Source organism: Nerophis lumbriciformis, linkage group LG28 (genome assembly GCF_033978685.3).
Source record: "Nerophis lumbriciformis linkage group LG28, RoL_Nlum_v2.1, whole genome shotgun sequence".
Taxonomy (NCBI): domain Eukaryota; kingdom Metazoa; phylum Chordata; class Actinopteri; order Syngnathiformes; family Syngnathidae; genus Nerophis; species Nerophis lumbriciformis.
The window spans coordinates 18,863,067-18,882,573 of NC_084575.2; the positions used below are offsets into that span (position 1 = coordinate 18,863,067).

A 19,507-nucleotide genomic window follows, 5' to 3' on the forward strand; every position below is an offset into this window, starting at 1 on the left:
TATATATATATATATATATATATATATATATACTGTATGTGTGTATATACAGTATATTATACAGTATAATGAACTTGTCCCAACTATTTTTTTTTCTAAAACTTTTTTCTAAACTTCATTAACATTATATAGATTCACCCTGTCACAATATTAGGTACACTTTTACACTCTCATATCGAGTCCGACTCTGCATTAAAAAAAAACTGTTTTAGCAGCATTATTATCACTTCACATTGGTGTTAATATGCGCTTGCCAAGATAAGAAAACTATACTTAATCATACATTTCTTGTGTTTCCTCGTAGCCTGAGAAGCTCCTACTGCCTCAATTCACTCACAGATTAGTGCTAATATTGATATTATGTAATAAAAACACTATCGTTGGCATTGGGATCAGACACTCCTGTTATCTTTAGCTATGTTTATATGTTGACAACAGTCAAGACAATGTAAGCAACATGAAGACGTATCAATGACTGGCAGCACATCAAGAGAAAACCTTAACGCACCACTCACGTGTCTGGCGTGCATTCTGATGAGGACCATTTGATGTTTGACTCACGGGACGGTGATAGGAGGAGCACGGTTCAAACATCTTTGGCTGCAAAAAGAAAAACCCGTACTGCTCGCTGCTGATAATTATGAGGCTTGGCGCTCAGAGTCCGAACAAGAATGATGACATCGGATGATGAAATTTTAAAAGTTTTAAAAAGTAGCTCTCAGTAAATAGTTTCAAAGTTGGTGAAATATTCTGTTGCACTGGGTCACGGGTTGTTAATCTTTACTATAGAAAGAGCCATTTTGTGCCATCTCACACTTAAGATAAAAAGCCTGAGGTTATCTAGGGTAAATCCCACCTAACCTTATCCTTGTCCACACACACACACAATGGTCGTTTAAAGGCCTACTGAAACCCACTACTACCGACCACGCAGTCTGATAGTTTATATATCAATGATGAAATCTTAACATTGCAACACATGCCAATACGACCGGGTTAACTTACTAAAGTGCAATTTTAAATTTCGTGCGAAATATCCTGCTGAAAACGTCTCGGTATGATGACGTCTGCGCGTGACGTCACGGATTGTAGAGGACATTTTGGGACAGCTTGGTGGCCAGCTATTAAGTCGTCTGTTTTCATCGCAAAATTCTACAGTATTCTGGACATCTGTGTTGGTGAATCTTTTGCAATTTGTTCAATGAACAATGGAGACAGCAAAGAAGAAAGCTGTAGGTGGGAAGCGGTGTATTGCGGGCGGCTGCAGCAACACAAACACAGCCGGTGTTTCATTGTTTACATTCCCTGTGGAGAACTGGGACAACAGAGACTCTTACCAAGAGGACTTTGAGTTGGATGTGCAGACGCGGTACCGTGAGTACGCATGCAGCTGCGGCTTCCAAACATTTGATCGCTTGCCCGTACGTGCGTGCCGCTATGTGCATGTCACGTACGTAACTTTGGGGACTTTGGGGAAATATATGTGCTGTATGAACTTTGGGGAGGTGAACGGTACTTTGGGCTGTGGGATTGAGTGTGTTGTGCAGGTGTTCGAGTTGTATTGGCGGGTTATATGGACGGGAGGGGGGAGGTGTTTGTTATGCGGGATTAATTTGTGGCATATTAAATATAAGCCTGGTTGTGTTGTGGCTAATAGAGTATATATATGTCTTGTGTTTATTTACTGTTTTAGTCATTCCCAGCTGAATATCAGGTCCCACCCGCCTCTCACAGCATCTTCCCTATCTGAATCGCTCCCACTGCCCTCTAGTCCTTCACTCTCACTTTCCTCATCCACGAATTGTTCATCCTCGCTCAAATTAATGGGGAAATCGTCGCTTTCTCGGTCCGAATCGCTTTCGCTGCTGGTGGCCATGATTGTAAACAATGTGCAGATGTGAGGAGCTCCACAACCTGTGACGTCACGCTACTCGTCTGCTACTTCCGGTACAGGCAAGGCTTTTTTATCAGCGACCAAAAGTTGCGAACTTTATCGTCGATGTTCTCTACTAAATCCTTTCAGCAAAAATATGGCAATATCGCGAAATGAAAAGTATGACACATAGAATGGACCTGCTATCCCCGTTTGAATAAGAAAGTAGGCCTTAAAGTTTGCATGTTCTCCCCGTGACTGCGTGGGTTCCCTCCGGGTACTCCGGCTTCCTCCCACCTCCAAAGACATGCACCTGGGGATAGGTTGATTGGCAACACTAAATTGGCCCTAGTGTGTGAATGTGAGTGTGAATGTTGTCTGTCTATCTGTGTTGGCCCTGTGATGAGGTGGCGACTTGTCCAGGGTGTACCCCGCCTTCCGCCTGTATGCAGCTGAGATAGGCTCCAGCACCCCCCGCGACCCCGAAAGGGACAAGCTGTAGAAAATGGATGGATGTTCTAAACCAAAAATCACTTCATATTCTTTACTGCTCACTAGTGTTACCATATCTGAGTTATTGTGTAGAAACATGGGGAAAAAAACTACAAATGTGCGCTTTATTCACTAACGGTGTTACAAAAGAGATCAATTAGAAATAATACATAATGTTGGATATAGACAACATACAAACCCTTTATTCATTGAATCAAAAATACCGAAATTGCACGACATAGTGAATTTGCAAACAGCTAAAATTATACACAAAGCAAACTACAATCTGCTACCCAAGAATGTACAACAATTCTTCTCAACAAAAGAGGAGAAATATAACCTTAGAGAAAAATGTAATTTAAAACATTTCTATGCACGTACAACACTTAAGTCCTTCAGTATATCAGTATGTGGAATTACATTATGGAATGGATTAAGCAAAAAAATCAAACAATGTGCCGTATTTTTCGGACTATAAGTCGCAGTTTTTTTCATAGTTTGGCCGGGGGTGCGACTTATGTGTGAAATTATTAACACATTACCGTAAAATATCAAATAATATTATTTAGCTCATTCACGTAAGAGACTAGACGTATAAGATTTCATGGGATTTAGCGATTAGGAGTGACAGATTGTTTGGTAAACGTATAGCATGTTCTATATGTTATAGTTATTTGAATGACTCTTACCATAATATGTCACGTTAACATACCAGGCACGTTCTCAGTTGGTTATTTATGCGTCATATAAGGTACACTTATTCAGCCTGTTGTTCACTATTCTTTATTTATTTTAAATTGCCTTTCAAATGTCTATTCTTGGTGTTGTATTTTATCAAATAAATTTCCCCCAAAAATGCGACTAATACTCCAGTGCGACTTATATATGTTTTTTTCCTTCTTTATTATGCATTTTCGGCCGGTGCGACTTATACCGTACTCCGAAAAATACTGATATAATCCACTTCAGGAAACTCTTCAAACTTAAAGTGTTTACAAAGTACAAAGAAGAAGAACCATGGTAAACATTCTGAATTTATTTCATCCATCCATTCATTTTCTAGATAATCTTACTTATCTCACCATATGAAATATAACTTACTTCACTAATTAGTATTTATTTATTTATTTATTTGTATTGTTATTACTGATAGAGTATATTGTGAATAAATTGAGAACAGGAAGTGAACAAAAGTTTTAGCAACTGCTATGTAAAGGAAAAGGGGTAGGATTTAATAAGCTTTGCTTCTTCCTACTCCTTTTCGAACATGTTGAATAGAGAAACTGGAAATGGTGATGTATCATGTTGTATGCATGCATATTCCAAATAAACACAAACTCAACTCAAGTTACAGATAGCCCCTTTAGGTATATGTATTAATTTAACATTTTAATTAGCCTCTAATCCGGCCCTCCCACGGTCTGCTGAGCTAAAATTCTGGCTCTTGGACAAATTTAATTGAGTACCCCTGACCCAGAAGAACACACACCCTCTTGTGTGCCAAGAACATAACATCGAGCCTAAAACGGATAGTTCCTCCTTCGTCAGTTCAAGCCTTTGTAGTTCGAGCAGAATTTGGGAGCTTCTGCATCAACACAACTCCTCTGACGCCTCTATTTGGCACAACCCCAAACCTTATTATCCCGCTGAAATATGACGTCCTGTAATTGAGTCACACATTAAAGTGACATTCTCGCTAAGCTTGCTAATTAGAGTGGCGACGCAACAGAAATATCCGATGTAGCGCCACGTGGTGAAGCGCTCGGTCTTATTCTGTTGAACGGTGCGTTTAAAGCCCCTCAGCTGAGCGGTCTGGGTGAGGATGCTGACTAAAGGCATCACTCAGAAGCTTGGAAAGAAGTCAAAAGTTGTGGGAAATTGGTGACTGTGTGGTTTTGAAGGGACTCGAGATTCTTGTCACGACTTGTCAAAAGAAAAAAGATCAGCTCTGCAAGCTAAGCAGCTATTGATGTTTTTGAGTAGGTCCATTAGACCTCAGCGATACTGTACAGCATCAAGCTAACTATAAATAAAGTAAAGGAAGACAATAGGAATGGGGGGTAATAGAACAGGTACGTTCGTACAGGTGCTTAAAAACCTTGAAAATGTTGTGTTTTCAAGGTTTGAAAAATGCTAGAATTTTGGGTGAAGTGCTTGGAAATGCTTGGAAATGTTCAACATATTTCTCAGCAGTCTGACTCAATAGGCTAATTATAAAATGGAAACAAATAAACTAAGTTTCCTTAAAAATGAAAGCTACACACTTGATCTGTTGGCTTTGCACGAGCACTGACATTAGGTTGTTGTCACGCAATAGCCGTATATGCGGCTCTGTGTCGCCCCCAAGAGGACAGTGGTGCATCGGTATGTCATGCCGGGAGGTTGTCGTTTTAATCCTTGTGTGGTGTTCGGGTCTGTGGGACCGGTTTTCATTTTTTATTAAAAAAAATAATTATACAATTAATTAATTGTTCAAACTGAGACTCACTGACTTTGGCTCATTTCTGTAAAGAACATATATCAGAATACATATTTAATGACCATACACCCCCCCTCCCTCCCCCCTACACATTTCTATTACATACAAGATGTCCGAGTCCACTGGACCCGGCTAATAGAAGTGTGGAAATTGATGTTCTGTGTACCACACACACACACACACACACACACACACACACACACACACACACACACACACACACACACACACACACACACACACACACACAGCAGTCCTAGACAGGAGGAGGACAGGATGTAGGTACACAGAACATCAGAGGGTCAAATGTGCGAGAAAATGAGAGCAGACAGTGTTGACAAACAATGTTGCAACCTTGTGTGGGAACCGCAGGTGCAGAAACACAAAAAGAAGAATCCCTGTGGGATGCAGAAACTAGCAGAGAAATTTTCCATGCAACGTTCATATTGTTGTTACTCAGCCAGCGTTTGTGGGTCTGATGGACCCGTTGCATTTTGTGGCTTTTAATGCCTCACAATTAAACACATTTATGTTAAAATACTAAACAGAGATTTATTGGGATAAGGTATTATGTTAAAATACTGAACAGATGTTTATTGGGATAAGGTAAACATCTGTTCAGTATTTTAACATAAAAGTGAAATCCAACATGGTTCGATGTATTTTTTGCTCCATTGTTTTGGTTGTCTACTTAACTTGTCTGACTACCTCAGTTAAAGCAAACAAGTTACATGTTGTCGTTTTGGTTTAATTGCATTAAAATGGTTACATTATTGCAGCATTTTTCAACCTTTTTTGAACTAAGGCACATTTTTTGCGTTGAAAAAATCCGGAGGCACACCACCAGCACACTCGTGTGCCGCGGCACAGTGGTTGAAAAACATTGCATTATTGGACTTGTTTGTACTGAGAATAAATGATAAATGGGTTGTACTTGTATAGCGCTTTTCTACCTTCAAGGTACTCAAAGCGCTTTGACACTACTTCCACATTTACCCATTCACACACACATTCACACACTGATGGGGGGAGCTGCCATGCAAGGCGCTAACCAGCACCCATCAGGAGCATGGGTGAAGTGTCTTGCTCAGGACACAACGGACATGACGAGGTTGGTACTAGGTGGGGATTGAACCAGGGACCCTCGGGTTGCGCACGGCCACTCTCCCACTGCGCCATGCCGTCCCTATATATATATATATATATATATATTAAAGATGTATATATGTATATATTAAAGATGTCACTGGTATTTTTTTTTTTTCAAAACACGGTTAGCTGAGCTGAGTTAATATGAATGATTTTGTAGTTTTTACACATGGTTGTTTGCATTACTTGCTCTATTATTTTCGTTGTCTGCTTAACTTGTCTGGCTATCTCAGTGAAAGCAAAAAAAGTTCACTTTTGTCTTTTTGTTCATTTGCTATCATAGCCACAGTTATAAGGCGAGACATGCTTAATGAAAGGTGACTGAGGTGTTGTGTAATAAACAACATATTTTCCTTTCATTTATTATCCTTATATTAATGTGGAACAGTTTTGTTAATTAATGAGTGAAATTGACATTTTGAGGGTGCGTGTGTTTATATCACATTATGCAGTTTTCAAGCACAATACGGTGTGAATCAATATGCGCTGTTCGATGTCACTGAGTGCTGTAAGTAAGAAAAAGAATAAGAAATAAAAAATAAAAAACACAAATGGAGACACATTTTACATTGAATAATCACACTGCTTCATTTTCTATGCCCCATTCAGTTAATGATAACTGCTGATTCAATGTTAGGCTTCGGTTTTAGCAGATTTTCCCTAGTTTTCCTACAGACGGCATTTGGTGACCTCAAACAACAAGGCTATCCAGTGGCCTAGTGGCTAGAGCAGGGGTCACCAACCATTTTGAAACCAAGAGCTACTTCTTGGGTACTGATTAATGCTAAGGGCTACCAGTTTGATACACACTTAAATAAATTGCCAGAAATAGCCAATTTGCTCAATTTACCTTTAACTCTGTTATTATTAATAATGAATGATATTTATCTTTGTGGAAACACTGATCATCTTAATGGTTTCTCACAATAAATATATATAGAAACAGATAAATATCAATATGCAACACTTTTTTATATTTTCTCTAAGTGCACATTTTTCAAATTGAACAAAAAAACACTTAATTGAACTGTTTAAAAGAGGAGAAAACATGAAAAAAATGAAAATTAAATTTTGAAACATAGTTTATCTTCAATTTCAAAATTCAACCGAAAAAAAGAAGAGAAAAACTAGCTAATTCGAATCTTTTTGAAAAAATTCAAAAAATAATGTAAGGAACATCATTAGTAATTTTTCCTGATTAAGATTAATTTTAGAATTTTGATGACATGTTTTAAATAGGTTAAAATCCAATCTGCAATTATATATATAACAAATTGGACCAAGCTATATTTCTAACAAAGACAAATCATTATTTCTTCTAGATTTTCCAGAACAAAAATTTTAAAATAAATTCAAATGACTTTGAAATATGATTTAAATTTGATTCTACAGATTTTCTAGATTTGCCTGAATAATTTTGGGGAATTTTAATCATAATAAGTTTGAAGAAATATTTCACAAATATTCTTTGTCGAAAAAACAGAAGCTAAAATGAAGAATTAAATTAAAATGTATTTATTATTCTTTACAATAAAAAAAATAAATTTACTTGAACATTGATTTGAATTGTCAGGAAAGAAGAGGAAGGAATTTAAAAGGTAAAAAGGCATATGTGTTTAATAATCCTAAAATCATTTTTAAGGTTGTATTTTTTCTCTAAAATTGTCTTTCTGAAAGTTATAAGAAGCAAATTAAAAAAATACATTTATTTAATTAAGTGAAGACAAAGTCTTTATAATATTTTCTGGGATTTTCAAATTCTATTTGAGTTTTGTCTCTCTTAGAATTAATAATGTTGAGCAAAGCGAGACCAGCTTGCTAGTAAATATATAAAATTAAAAAAATAGAGGCAGCTCACTGGTAAGTGCTGCTATTTGAGCTATTTTTAGAACAGGCCAGCGGGCTACTCATCTGGTCCTTACGGGCTACCTGGTGCCCGCGAGCACCGCGTTGGTGACCCCTGGGTTAGAGTGTCCACTTTTTACTATGCATTGATTCACACTGGTTTTCGCCTTTTTAATTTTAATTGTAATTATTTGTATCGTAACTATTAAATTTAATAACATTTATTTGACTGATAGTCCAATTTTGGAGACGGCGTGGCTAGGTTGGTTGAGCGGCTGTGCCAGCAACCTGAGGGTTCCTGGTTCGATCCCTGGCTTCCGCCATCCTAGTCACGTCCGTTGTGTCCTTGAGCAAGACACTTCACCCTTGCTCCTGGTGGGTCGTGGTTAGGGCCTTGCATGGCAGATCCCGCCATCAGTGTGTGTGAATGGGTGAATGTGGAAATAGTGTCAAAGCGTTTTGAGTACCTTAAAGGTAGAAAAAGCGCTATACAAGTATAAACAATTTACCATTTACCTTTTGAAGGGTACTGGAAAAACTGAAAAAAATTGATCTTGACAGTCCTTAAAAAGTGCGTGAATTTGGCCGTGGAAAAGGTGTACTAAAAAGCCTGTGTGGGGCAATCCAAGATGAGAGTAGGTCTCTAGCAGCACCTAGTGGTTGCAGGTGAACACATACCCATCGCCTTGGACGCACACACACACACACACACCCAGAGGCGCTGCATCCAGCTGGGTTCTGTCCTTGTCTTTGCTGCTGTGAGATATCAGCGCTCCCTTCTGCTCATAGTGCCATCGACTCTCTTTCTCTCTCTCTCTCTCTCTCACACACTCACACACACACACACACACACAGACGTGCAGATAAATGCCAGATAAATTGCGTGTTCTGTCCTCAGACTTGGAGTACACAGACGCAGCAGTAACTAAACAATGCCGCACGTACTTCACAATACATGAATATTTATGAAAGGGGGGGAAAAAATAGCAAACCTGCACATGTTATTTACTTTATCACGCCACTGAATGTCCTTGCAGTAGACGTTTGTCTTTTGCTGAATATGTCATGCGTTATGGATGCGTGTCTTGTTTTATCTATTGCCGCTTCGCATACGTGCAAATTGGTTTTAATGATCCGACTGATCTAAAACTGTGAAAACCAGTATAGCTCCACGTGGACGCGGGTAAGTAAAACATCCGTTGCTTCCGTAATTGAATCAGGACACTCTATCGTCCCGCTGGTTCCGGCGTAAGGCCTCTTCCTGCCCTTGCACTAATTAATTACACTCCAGAATTGATTGTTTGCACAGCGAGCTAGGAAGAGATGTGTTGGAATGACTTATTTTCCGCTTGTAGAGAAGAGATGAAATATTAGGCGTTAAGTAGCACTGTTAATAGGATTTCTGACAAAAAGGCTATCGATCCGTTTGTCGAGGCAGCGAGAGCATTGAGAGCTACAACCTGCTAGTGCTTAAATTTGGTGAGAGGGAAAAACTTGACGCTTCTAAATAAAATGTGTACGCATTTATTGCTGGGTATTGTGGCCAAACAGCTCAATTTTTGTTTCATCTGACATTACATGGAAAAAGATAAGACCTTCTAGAGGAAAGTTCTGTGGTCAGATGAAACAAAAATGGAGCTGTTTGGCCACAATACCCAGCAATATGTTTGGAGGAGACAGGGTGAGGCCTTTAATCCCAGGAACACCATTCCCACCGTCAAGCATGGTGGTGTTAGTATTATGCTCTGGGCCTGTTTTGCTGCCAATGGAACTGGTGCTTTACAGAGAGTAAATGGGACAATGAAAAAGGAGGATTACCTCCAAATTCTTTCAAATCATCAGCCCGGAGGTTGGGTCTTGGGCGCAGTTGGGTGTTCCAACAGGACAATGACCCCAAACACATGTCAAAAGTGGTAAAGGATTGGCTAAATCAGGCTAGAATTAAGGTTTTAGAATGGCCTTCCCAAAGTCCTGACTTAAACGTGTGGACAATGCTGAAGAAACAAGTCCATCTCAGAAAACCAACACATTTAGCTAATCTGCACCAATTTCAAATCAAATCAAATCAACTTTATTTATAAATTTTTGTCAAGAGTGGTCAAAAATTCAACCAGAAGCTTGTGGATGGCTACCAAAAGCGCCTTATTGCAGTAAAACTTGCCCAGGGACATGTAACCAAATATTAACATTGCTGTATGTATACTTTTGACCCAGCAGATTTTCAGTAGACCCATAATAAATTCATAAAAGAACCAAACTTCAAGAATGTTTTTTGTGACCAACAAGTATGTGCTCCAATCACTCTATCACAAAAAAAATAAGAGTTATAGAAATTATTGGACACTCAAGACAGCCATGACATTATGTTCTTTACAAGTGTATGTCAACTTTTGACCACGACTGTATTCTCCCACATGTTTAAGGAGTGATTCCGACAAAGCTGGAAGACAAAGAAACAAAAATTTAAAAATAAATAATAAAATGAAATGTTCCATTCAACTATCGACATAAAAATACTTTTATTCATGTACAGGCAGTTTTTCATTCTGTAAAAAAAAAAAATTACTTTCTTATCAAGTCATGAAAAACACTGTTTTTACTTTATAGTGATGGATTTGATGGATTTGATGAATTTTGTAGAAAGAGATTAACCACTGTAAGAAGAAAAAAATATGAAAAACATGCATTTTAATTAGGGATGTCCGATAATGGGTTTTTGCCGATATCCGATATTCCGATATTGTCCAACTGATACTGATATCAACCGATACCGATACCAACCGATATATACAGTCGTGGAATTAACACAATATTATGCCTAATTTGGACAACCAGGTATGGTGAAGATAAGGTACTTTTTAAAAAAATGTATTAAAAAAAAAAAAAAGATAAATAAATTGAAAACACTTTCTTGAAAAAAAGAAAGTAAAACAATACAAAAACAGTTACATTGAAACTAGTAATTAATGAAAATGAGTCAAATTAACTGTTAAAGGTTAGTACTATTAGTGGACCAGCAGCACGCACAATCATGTGTGCAGACTGTATCCCTTGCAGACTGTATTGATATATATTGATATATAATGTAGGAACCAGAAATATTAATAACAGAAGGAAACAACCCTTTTGTGTGAATGAGTGTAAATGGGGGAGGAAGTTTTTTTTTGGGTTGGTGCACTAATTGTAAGTGTATCTTATGTTTTTTATGTTGATTTAATTTTAAAAAAAACAACAACAACAAAAAAACGATACCGATACGGATAATTTAAAAAACGATACTGATAATTTCCGATATTACATTTTAACGCATATTATCGGACATCTCTAATTTTAATGTTTGATGCAAAGTTGCAGATCCATTTTTTCACTCGTCATTTATATACACTATATTGCCAAAAGTATTTGGCCACCTATCCAAATGGTCAGAATCAGGTGTCATTTATAAAAAATATAGTTTTTTTTTTTATAAATGTCTGTAATGATAATGTCAATGAGGGATGTTTTAATCACTGCTATGTTGAAATTGTTATTAATATTGATACTGTTGTTGATAATATTCATTTTTGTCTGACTGCTTTTGGATTGTTTTGTGTGTCCTCTCAATTGCTCTGTTTATTGCTATTCTGAATGTTGCTGGGTCTGGTTTGGTTTTGGAATTGGAATTGCATTATTATGGTAATATTGTGTATTGTTTTGTTGGATTGATTAAAAAAATAAAACATTTATTAAAAAAAATAATCAGGTGTCCAAATCGCTAAGATTTACTGCTTGTGTTGTTAACATTGTTGTTAACATTTTTTACCCTTTACCCGTGAACGGAAGTCCCGTTTGGTGAATATCTTCATCAATCGCCACCAAATAATAATACAAAAAAAAAAGATAATTACCGTATTTTTCGATTATAAGTCGCTCCGGAGTATAAATTGCACCGGCCGAAAATGCATAATAAAGAAGGAAAAAAACATATATAAGTCGCACTGGAGTATAAGTCGCATTTTTTGGGGAAATTTATTTGATAAAACCCAACACCAAGAATAGACATTTGAAAGGCAATTTAAAATAAATAAAGAATAGTGAACAACAGGCTGAATAAGTGTACGTTATATGACGCATAAATAACCAACTGAGAACGTGCCTGGTATGTTAACGTGACATATTATGGTAAGAGTCATTCAAATAACTATAAGATATAGAACATGCTATACGTTTACCAAACAATCTGTCACTCCTAATCGCTAAATCCCATGAAATCATCTTCCTCGGTGTCGCTTTTAAACAACTCTGCCAACTCTAAAGGTAGACAATGCGCCGTAATGTGTTAATAATTTCACACATAAATCGCTCTAGAGTATAAATTGCACTCCCAGCCAAACTATGAAAAAAAACTGCGACTTATAATCCGAAAAATACGGTACTACATTGTGATACATTCATAATTTAACACTTAATTTAGGACAAAACTATGTGGAATATGCGTTATTTATGTTTTTTAAATCCGCAATGTATAATTGAAAAAAAAACATGGTCAATTTAAAAAAATCTTACAGTTCCACAACACCAATTTAAGAAAAAGAGTTTACATGAGTGTTGAACCAGTGAGATCAGCTCACAAACAACAATTACCGTATTTTTCGGAGTATAAGTCGCACCGGAGTATAAGTCGCACCTGCCGAAAATGCATAATAAAGAAGGAAAAAAACATATATAAGTCGCACTGGAGCCCGGCCAAACTATGAAAACAACTGCGACTTATAGTCCGAAAAATACGGTAGTTTGTTGTCGTACGTACATCAGCATTACTGCATTGCGCTGTTTGTTTTTTGCCTCATTTAACCTTTGTGCTCTTTGGCTTCCGTCTCGTTTACTGGCATTCCCCGGGCCGCCCTCGCTCGCTGTGTCCTTCTGTCCACCGCGGCACCCCCTCCGCCCGTGTTGTGACAGCCTTGTCAGCTTTGTGTTTCTTTTCATGGAGAGCAGCGCTCGGAGGCAGCCAGTCGTGGGTTAGTGTCTTTGTGTTTGGGTGCTGCTCTACCGGGGCACTGGGCCACCATGTAAGCCGGCACCTGCTACCCTCTGGTCCATGCTGCAGCCAGGGAAGCACACATTGCAGTCAGTGGCAGTGTTTACAGAGAAAATAACCTGCACTGTGTCATCCATCTGGATTTGTGTGGATCCCACCATTGTGTGTGTGTGTGTGTGTGTGTGTGTGTGTGTGTGTGTGTGTGTGTGTGTGTGTGTGTGTGTGTGTGTGTGTGTGTGTGTGTGTGTGTGTGTGTGTGTGTGTGTGTGTGTGTGTGTGTGTGTGTGTGTGTGTTCTTGTATTTCTACCTCTTCTTGAGACATCAACAAGGAAAAGTACCTTCCATATGAGGACCAGTGAACAAGTTAGGACATAAATCATGGTCCCAATATGGAAAAGCATTGCATCTAATAGAGAATGTCTCATTTGCATCCCTGGTGGTGAAATCTATCAAAATGAGGGTGGTCCCTAAAAGGAGGGATTTTTCAAATTGACTGTGTGTCGGTTTTAAAAATGTTAACCCTCTGGTCAACATATGAAATAACAAGTGTGTGTAAGAAATTGCAATGCACCATCTTTGGCCAAAATGTATTAAAAAAATAAGATAAATATGTACTGTGTATAGAGACATACTGTAATAACTTGAAGTAAATAATAAAGATTTAAAACCAATTACCAAAAAAATAAATAAAAATAACTCAACTTTTTTCCTATTAAAATTGGGAACAATTTCTCATATTCTTTCTGTTTCTGTAATATTGCAATATTCCCTCCTAAAATTATTACTTTTTTATGTAAAATTACAACTTTTTTATGTAAAATTATTACTTTTTTATGTAAAATTATGACTTTATAATGCAAAATGGTGACGTTTGTCATATAAAATTCTGACTTTTATCACAATATTACAATATTCTTGTAAAACAGTGACATTTTTGGAGTAAAATTGTGACTTTTGTCATAATTTTGCCAAGTAAAATTCCGATTATTATTACAATATTGCAAACATTTTTTTATTTTTTTTATTCAAATTAAATATGTTTTCATAAAATTGCCAAAATGTTAAGCTTTTCTTGTAAAATTCCAACTTTTATTATAATATTGCACAAATTCTCAGTTTTTCTTGTAAAATGTTGACTTGTGTTGGGTAAAATTACGACTTTTATTATAATACTGCTACAATTCTAAGTTTTTCTTGTGAATTTGTGACCTTTTTCTTGTGAAATTCCAACAAATTTTTTCACAACAAGCTTTTTGATATTTGCTTAGTATATATATATTATTAATTGTTGTCAATACAAATCTTTATATATCTAGAAAGGGTGGTCCTAAAGAGGTAGGGATTATTCGGAGGTCTCAAGAAAGTAACAAATACAAGAATGCGCGTGCGCGTGCGCGTGCGCGTGCGCGTGCGTGTGCGCGTGCGTGTGTGTGTGTGTGCAGATGGCTGATCAGGTGCATCCACACAAAGCCGGTTTCTGTGTTTTTTGTCTTTTGGCTGTGTTCACACCTGTGGTCCGGTACTCTTAGTGTCAGAACTGTGCGCAAAAACCAAATTGGGGGGGGGACCGGTACGTTTCAGAGACTGTATAGTACCAAAAATTATTCATTAGTATCGCGGTATTATACTAATACCGGTATACCGTACAACCCTAGTTTGCTTACAGCAGAGCTAATGGGTGGTCCTCTATTCCGCCCATAAAATCCAATAAATAACAATCCAAAAACCGCCAACAATACGTTATTTACATTTTGTGACTTGAATAACCAAGTACCATATATTTCGGACTATAAGGCACCTAATGTACAGAATAATTATGGTTGCGCTTAGAGATGTCCGATAATGGCTTTTTTGCCGATATCCCGATATTGTCCAACTCTTAATTACCGATTCCGATATCAACCGATACCGATATATACAGTCGTGGAATTAACACATTATTATGCCTAATTTTGTTGTGATGCCCCGCTGGATGCATTAAACAATGTAACAAGGTTTTCCAAAATAAATCAACTCAAGTTATGGAAAAAAATGCCAACATGGCACTGCCATATTTATTATTGAAGTCACAAAGTGCATTATTTTTTTTTAACATGCCTCAAAACAGCAGCTTGGAATTTGAGACATACATGAGGAGGTTGAGGTGGGCGGGGTTGAGGTGGGGGTGTAGCGGGGGGGGGGTGTATATTGTAACGTCCCGGAAGAGTTAGTGCTGCAAGGGATTCTGGGTATTTGTTCTGTTGTGTTTATGTTATGTTACGGTGCGGATGTTCTCCCGAAATGTGTTTGTCATTCTTGTTTGGTGTGAGTTCACAGTGTGGCGCATATTTGTAACAGTGTTAAAGTTGTTTATACGGCCACCCTCAGTGTGACCTGTATGGCTGTTGACAGAGTATGCCTTGCATTCACTTGTGTGTGTGAAAAGCTGTAGATATTATGTGATTAGGCCGGCCCGCTAAGGCAGTGCCTTTAAGGTTTATTGGCGCTCTGTACTTCTCCCTACGTCCGGGTACCACACCGTACAGCGGCGTTTTAAAAAGTCATAAATGTTACTTTTTGAAACCGATACCGATAATTTCCGATATTACATTTTAAAGCATTTATCGGCAGTCCGATATTATCGGACATCTCTAGTTGTGCTTACCGACCTCAAAGCTATTTTATTTGGTACATGATGTAATGATACGTGTGACCAGTAGATGGCAGTCACACATAAGAGATACGTGTGGACTGCAAGATGACGCCAGTAAACACCAAAACATTCAATGTTCCATTGAGAATATAGAACATTACACACGGCGCTCAAAAATATGTCAAAAAGTTTGGGGACCCCTGATATAGACTATTGGGTTTCGTTTTCAACATGTTCTGCTGGTGGTGTGCCCCTGGATTTTTTTCAATGAAAAAAAAAAAGGTTAGAAAAACACTGGATTGGAGTGATCACGTGACTTAATGATGTTTTACTGTGTCCTTCAGGGACCAACGTCAATGAAGCCAAAAGGATCCTGACCGAGAGCGGCCTGCCCATCACATCGGCCGACAACCTGGACGACGCCGCCAAGAAAGCCGTGGCCGCCATCAGGAAGTAGAAAGATCTCCTTTTCCTCAGCGACCTCAGGTGGCCTTTACTCTTTTGTCTGTTCATTCTCAGTCATGTGACCAACATGCAGACTTCAGGCCGGTAGCGTGATAGGCGTGTTTTTTTTTAACAAACTGTCATCAGCTACTTTCACACTGCAGCAATGCTTTATGAGCCCGATTTTCTACTCATAGTTCCTGTCATCGCCTCTACTCTCTACCTTGATTGGCATTGATTGGAATAGAAATGTATTGCTTTTTATTTCCCCATGAAGAAAGTCAGTCAAACAGTACCCACACACACACACACACACACGATATTGAGATCTCGATAAAACACTTTTTCCCATTCCCTTTTTTAAAACTTTTTTTTTTTTTTTTTTTGTAGAACCATTTTTTTGGTAATTGCTTCAATCAAGTGGATTTTAGGAGGCATTATCAATCACCTTATATTTTATACAACATGGAAAAAAATGAAAACAAATTAATTCAACTTGTCTAAACTGAAAGACAACAGTCCCGTTCAATACTCTTGTTTATTTTGTTGTTTCTCCCTCCATCCATCCAATAATGTGTATATTATCATTCATCACATAGATGAAGTATACAAACTTAAAACGCTGTGAATTTTTCTACATGAGTTCTTATTTGAAGAGTACTCCTTCACTTAGTGTATTCAGAATATTGTAAATCGGTGCCTAAAAGTGGTTTGTAAAAAAAAAAAAAAACGTTCATCTCTTTCCATTCATTTCATTCAGATATGTTTAAAAAGCAGCCTCAACTAGTTTTGTAATATATAATAAAATAAGTACCGTATTTTTCGAAGTATAAGTCGCTCCGGAGTATAAGTTGCACAGGCCGAAAATGCATAATAAAGAAGGAAAAAAACATATATATATCAGTCGCACTGGAGTATAAGTCGCATTTTTGGGGGAAATTTATTTGATAAAACCCAACACCAAGAATAGACATTTGAAAGGCAATTTAAAATAAATAAAGAATAGTGAACAACAGGCTGAATAAGTGTACGTTATATGAGGCATAAATAACCAACTGAGAACGTGCCTGGTATGTTAGCGTAACATATTATGGTAAGAGTCATTCAAATAACTATAACATATAGAACATGCTATACGTTTACCAAACAATCTGTCACTCCTAATCGCTAAATCCAATGAAATCTTATACGTCTAGTCTCTTACGTGAATGAGATAAATAATATTATTTGATATTTTACGGTAATGTGTTAATAATTTCACAAATAAGTCGCTCCTGAGTATAAGTCGCACCCCCGGCCAAACTATGAAAAAAAAAACCTGCGACTTATAGTCCGAAAAATACGGTACTCCAGATGGGTAAAAGGGAGAGTACAGATGTAACCTGAATATAGCCGAATTTAAATAATGAGCGTCCTCTTTTGCGAATGTTATTCGTGGAAATGTGTCAAATTGAAAGCTGTCAAACAATAAAAACAATTGATATCCTACTTATATTTCTGTGTGTTTTTTTTTTCCTGTCAAAATAAAATCACAAATAATTCACACCGATTCAAATGGACATTTTTTTTTTTTTAAATCACCTTGCCAGCCTCATGTACACATATACTATTTAATGTTGCTCCATGTCAATGATGAATTCATATGTTTATAGAAAGGAAGAAAACGTTCCATGTTTATGCTTTATTTAGCATAAAATTATTCAAGTGCTCTCGGTTGAAAATTTTAATTTACAATCACAATCATAAACTTCAGTCGGCTCTATTAACTAGATGAATGACATATAATAGCCAGCTAGTGCGGTGCTGATGAAGTGTTGATATGGAGTAGCTTTGTTGTGACGCGCGAGGCGGCCTATCTTGCACCTGTTGTGGTGTGAAACAATCAATCAGAAAAGTCATCTTTGTTGCAACCCGTTTATTAGGCTCCAATATTGCGTCATAATTCAAAATGTAAGACGGCAACACACACCAGCAAACCGTATTTGCTCTTCTGCGGTTAACACCAAACATTTGATTCCCCTTGTTTGTACAAACTGAATAACGTGTTAAAATGTATTATTATTATTGTTAAATACAATGCAGCCGGAAAGTATTCACAACGCTTCACTAATTCAACATTTTGATGTCACAGCTTTATTTCAGAATGGAATGGAATCATTTTTGTCCTCTACACGCATACCCCATAATGAAAATGTGTACAAGTTGTATTTATTAAAAATAAACTCATACTTACCAAACATACTTGCCTACCGTATTTTCCGGACTTTAAGGCACACCTAAAAAAAATTTTTATTTTTTTCTCAAAACTCGACAGTGCGCCTTATAGCCCGGTGTGCCTAATGTATGGAATAATTCTGGTTTTGCTTACCGACCTCGGAGCAATTTTATTTGGTACATGGTGTAATGATAAGTGTGACCGGTAGATGGCAGTCAAACATAAGAGATACGTGTAGACTGCACTATGGTGGCAATATGACTCAAGTAAACAACGCCAACATTTTATATGTTCCATTGAAAATGTAGAACATTACACACGGCGCTCAAAAATCTATCAAAATGTTTGAGTACGACTTTGGTAAGCTATGAAGCCGCACCGCTTGGTGGATTGTACTGTGCTTCAACATACGAGTATTATTGTGGTGTGTGTGTATAAGGTAAGACATATTATCTGGCGTTTTGTTTCGCAATATTATGCAAAAGCAACTTTTCTTACCCTCTGGTACCTGCTGATCTGTATTTGGGATCTGCATAAGTCCTGAAAAATTGCGCGCGTCCGCCTGTGTAGTCCGACGCCGCAGTCGATAAGCTTCTTCTTTTTCTCTATCTTCTTGTTATGGGACATTCATCCTCCGCTGTTGCCATTTCTAATATAAAGTAGTGTAAAGTTCTTACTTATATCTGTCAGTAAACTCGCCAGGAAAGCGCTAAAACATACCGGTGTAGTGAGTTTACATTATTCAACCAAGGAACTTTAGAGTTCCGGTCGGACGTTTTTTCACGGGGCACACTTCCGGTGTTGTTGTTTCCGAATGAGGAGATGCTGCTCCGTTATTGATTTAAGTAAAGTCTGAATGTCATTAAATCAGTTAACTCCATCTTTTGACACTTCTTCCACACCCGTCCTTGCACGCTACTCCGGTAGCAGACAGACCACAAGGAAATGTTTTCAATTTAGAAAAAAAATAATAATAATATAACTCCTTTATATAACCCGGTGCGCTCTATTTATGAAAAAAGATCGAAAGTAAACCATTCATCGGTAGTGCGTCTTATAATCCGGTGCGCCCTATGGTGCAACAAATACAGTAAATGTGATTTTTTTTTTTTTTATAAATTTGCAAAATGTTTAAAAAATAATAATAATTTAATTGTCATTATGGGGTATTATGTGTAGAATTTTGAGGACAAAAATGAATTCATTCCATTTCGGAACAAGGCATTAACATAAAATGTGGAAAAAGTGAAGCGCTGTAAATACTCTCCGGATGCACCATATAGACAGGTGTGTGCCTTTCCAAATCCTACTCAGTGGCCTAGTGGTTAGAGTGTCCGCCCTGAGATCGGTAGGTTGT

At 37.5% G+C, this 19,507-nt stretch overlaps 1 protein-coding gene across 1 annotated transcript in view; it reads left to right on the plus strand.

Moving 5' to 3' along the window:
• Positions 1 to 17,423, plus strand: part of suclg2 (succinate-CoA ligase GDP-forming subunit beta) — a 225,449-nt gene extending 208,026 nt beyond the window's left edge. The window contains exon 11 of the mRNA XM_061923823.2: positions 15,836 to 17,423. Coding sequence (XP_061779807.1) covers positions 15,836 to 15,948 — 113 coding nt within the window. The 3' untranslated portion in view covers positions 15,949 to 17,423. The remainder of the gene's footprint in view (positions 1 to 15,835) is intronic.
• The last annotated feature ends 2,084 nt before the right edge of the window (positions 17,424 to 19,507 follow it).